Here is a 3,328-nt window from a genome sequence, read left to right as displayed (position 1 = left end):
AACTGCCATGATATTTATAAGAGTGATGCATGGTAATGTGGATATTTCCTGTTATCCAGCAACAATGACAAACACAAGTGAGGAAAATCTATTTTGCCCAAAGATAACCTCAACCAGTTATTTTTGCCAAAAAAAAAATGTACCACCGCTCTAGATCAGTAATACTTCAGAGAATTCCAACGGCTATTATGTATGCAGGTTTAGTCACCACCTTACCCATACTCATTTACACTATGTGATTTCTATTTTAAAATAAATTATCCTGGAAAGATTCCCAGATCAGTATGTGAGATTGGTACAAGGCCAAGTCATTTCCGAATGGATTCCATCCATGTCCATAACCAGCACCAGTTTTTTATTTGTTTATTTATTTTTTGAAATTCACTCATTGGTTTAAATAGAAACCGTGTGGTTTCTCAATGCACTTTCAATTGTACCCACTTATAAAGAATTTCCCAAGTTAATTTTACTAAACAAAACCTTCCGAGTGTCTACCATTTCCTTTAGGAGCTCAGTAAACATAAACATTACATTTCAATATAAAATCTTTAGAAACGTCTTAAGAATGTGTACACAGTTGAACTTGGAATCTTTTGGTTTGTAATCACCGAGCCCATGACATTCAAAGCCATACAAATCCTTACATTATTAACAGTGATACGCTTGAATTTCTTAGACAGTGTCCTTGGTCAAAGCGTTGGAATCCAGTTAAAACTCGGAAAGGTGTGGGATTAAGAATATCCCACTATTGCAATTGGTATTGAGAATACCAACTATTGCAACAACTTTCCACACATATTCGATCTTTCGTCCAGAAAGAGTGGCAGTGAAAAAAGGAAAGAAAGAAAGAAAATGAGGTGTGAGGAGCCGGGAGTTGGGTGAACAACAAGGAAATTCTAGCTTTATTACACAAGCATGGAACCAAATTCCTTTGGACGGGGTGGGGGTGGAATTCTGACGACTTCAGACCAAGGAGGGAACAAGAGAGAACATGGATCTGCCCCTACAGTCCTGGAGACATCTCAGTCTGGGGTTAGGACGAAAGGGGACCTCCCTTGCGGTCCAGGGGTATCCTCCCTCCGCAGACCCGGTGCTGGGAGGCAGCAGAGGGCACAGCTGCCCCGGAGTCCCAAAAGGCGGCGCCGCATCCCTGGGGCGCTGGCCTGGACCGTCTGGTGCTTCTTCGCCCATAAAGTGCACTAGGGGACGCGGTTCCTGCTGTCCCTGGTTCATCCCTCCAGGCACAACCCGTCCCGGGGCTGAGAGGTCGCGCGGCGGTGGCCTGCATCTCACGCCCAGTCACTGGGAAGCGGCGGAGTCTCACCACGGGTTCCAGGTTCACTCCCAGGACTTGGCGCGCCTGGCGCCGCGCTTCTGCCAGGCTGCTCTCGACCCACACGTCGCCGACTACGCGGATGGTGGGGAAGGTGGTCAACGTCGGGGTGGCCGCCCTCCCACTCTCCTCCAGGGTGCGGCCCCTGGAGCAGGGCCCGGGTTCCGCGGGCTTACGGGGGCTGCTGTCCTCGCGGGACGGTGGCGGCGGGGGCGGCACCTTCCTCTGACCGACCGCCACCTTGCGGGCTCCGTGGCGCCTCCGCCTGGCAGCTGGCCGGCGCGTCTGGAGGCGGGCCTCGGGGGGCTGGTGCCGGGGGTCCGGGACCAGGGCCAGGAGGGAGGAGTAGCCGTAGACGTCCTTGCTGAGCAGGATGTGGGGGGAGAACTGGTGCTTGAGGCTGCAGAGTAGCTCCAGAGCTCCGCGTCTGAGCTCATGAACTCCGTGCTGCCGGGCAGGAATACCTTGAAAGTGTCGATCAGCGCCTTGGTGCTGTTGGCCAGCGACAGTCGCGACGGTTGCCACCGCATGTACACCACCTTCTCCTCAGGCGCCTCCAGCGCGGCCCCTCCTGCAGCGCTAGAGGCTCCTCCCCCGGCGGCCGGGGCCAGGGCCTCACCAGGCCAGCGCCGCCTCCTCTTCATGCTGCTCAGGATGTGAGGCCGCTAGGGGCCGCCCGCGCTTGCCAGGTCTCGCAGCCGCCGCAGGGCCCTGATGAATTTCCTACCATGAAGCCAAATCAGGCGGCAGGCTGTGAGAGTTACACCGCAGTTGCTAGGAGACCAGGCGCTTTGTGAGGTCACAATGTCTGCATATCTTATCACGGTGGGCTGCCCAAAGCAGCCTTAGGTTTGGCTGTGTTTAAGACTATGCCCTTGAGAAAGACCTGCACGTAATATTACCTGAGAAGGCCCATAATTCTTCACGAGTTCAAGAGGGTTGTCCTAGAGGTGAATGCACGGGTGCTTCAGCCTCCATTAATTCCATCTAACATGAAATGACACTTAGCGGTGGACAGTACACACAACTTGCAATCAAACATGACTCTAAGAGGGTTTTAGCTAATAAAATGCCTTGTCATGCAACGCGCAGAAAGCCAATTTGAAATAACTACTCTACCCTTTCAAAGAATACCGATATACTGTGCCTTGCTTAGGGTTCCATACGTGTGTTGCTACAGCTCACAGTTCAGGAAGCTGTTTTTCACAGCAGCAGCAAACAGTTTGCCTAGTTAGTATCCATGCTCACTTTCATGCAGCCTAGGGAAGACCGAGTCATTGTGTGCTTAAGAGCAAAGCGTCAACGAATTCTGTGTGAGTGGCCAGTAGGGCATTCAGTGCCACTAAAACCTATTCACTACCTACCAATTCATGATATTTCAGGTAAGTCACACACAAGGTAGTAAGAGACCGTATGGGATTCCAAGGGTAGAAAACGTGTTACACCGTCCGTGTAAGTGCTTTTGAAAGCAACCAGAATAGTCCATCCATCATCACCACATACACAATTCATTCACAAAATACTACAAGGACCACCTACCATGATCAACTGAAATCCATTTGGTATGAAAGGATGACTCCAAACTATGTGAATCACTAAGAGTGATAAGTCATGGTAACAATCAGAAGAGAAACTTGCCAAGGTCAACGTGATACATGTGAGAGGCCTCTGTCTTTATTCAACTCCTGTTCTTAAACACACAAACAAAACTTTCATCTACGCAGCTTAAGCCACTACTACCTCACGCTCATAAAGTGCTGAAAATGGAAAGCTATCCTCATATTCAGTAAGAGCAACCCCTGGATTTTTTTTATTAAATGTAATTTATTTTCAAATTGGTTTCCACACAACACCCAGTGTTCATCCCAACAGGTGCCCTCCTCAATGACCGTCACCCACTTTCCCCTCTCCCCGACCCCACGTCAACCCTCAGTCTGCTTTCAGTATTGAAGAGTCTCTTATGGTTTGCCTCCCTCCCTCTCTATAACTTTTTCC

General features: G+C 50.0%; 1 protein-coding gene across 1 annotated transcript; it reads right to left on the bottom strand.

Annotated features, from left to right (window-relative positions):
• Window positions 1-1,033: 1,033 nt before the first annotated feature.
• On the bottom strand, window positions 1,034-2,017 carry LOC145715271 (coiled-coil domain-containing protein 71L-like). Its single transcript, XM_081794937.1, is given in 2 exon segments — window positions 1,034-1,743; window positions 1,746-2,017. Coding segments are annotated over 2 exon segments (942 nt in total). The 5' UTR covers window positions 1,978-2,017.
• Between the last annotated feature and the right edge of the window lie 1,311 nt (window positions 2,018-3,328).

This window comes from Panthera onca, assembly GCF_046562875.1.
Source record: "Panthera onca isolate mPanOnc1 chromosome Y unlocalized genomic scaffold, mPanOnc1 haplotype 2 h2.ChrY_unloc_4, whole genome shotgun sequence".
Classification (NCBI taxonomy): domain Eukaryota; kingdom Metazoa; phylum Chordata; class Mammalia; order Carnivora; family Felidae; genus Panthera; species Panthera onca.
The sequence above is the reverse complement of the archived record's forward strand: the minus strand, read 5'-3'. Positions and strand labels throughout refer to the sequence as shown.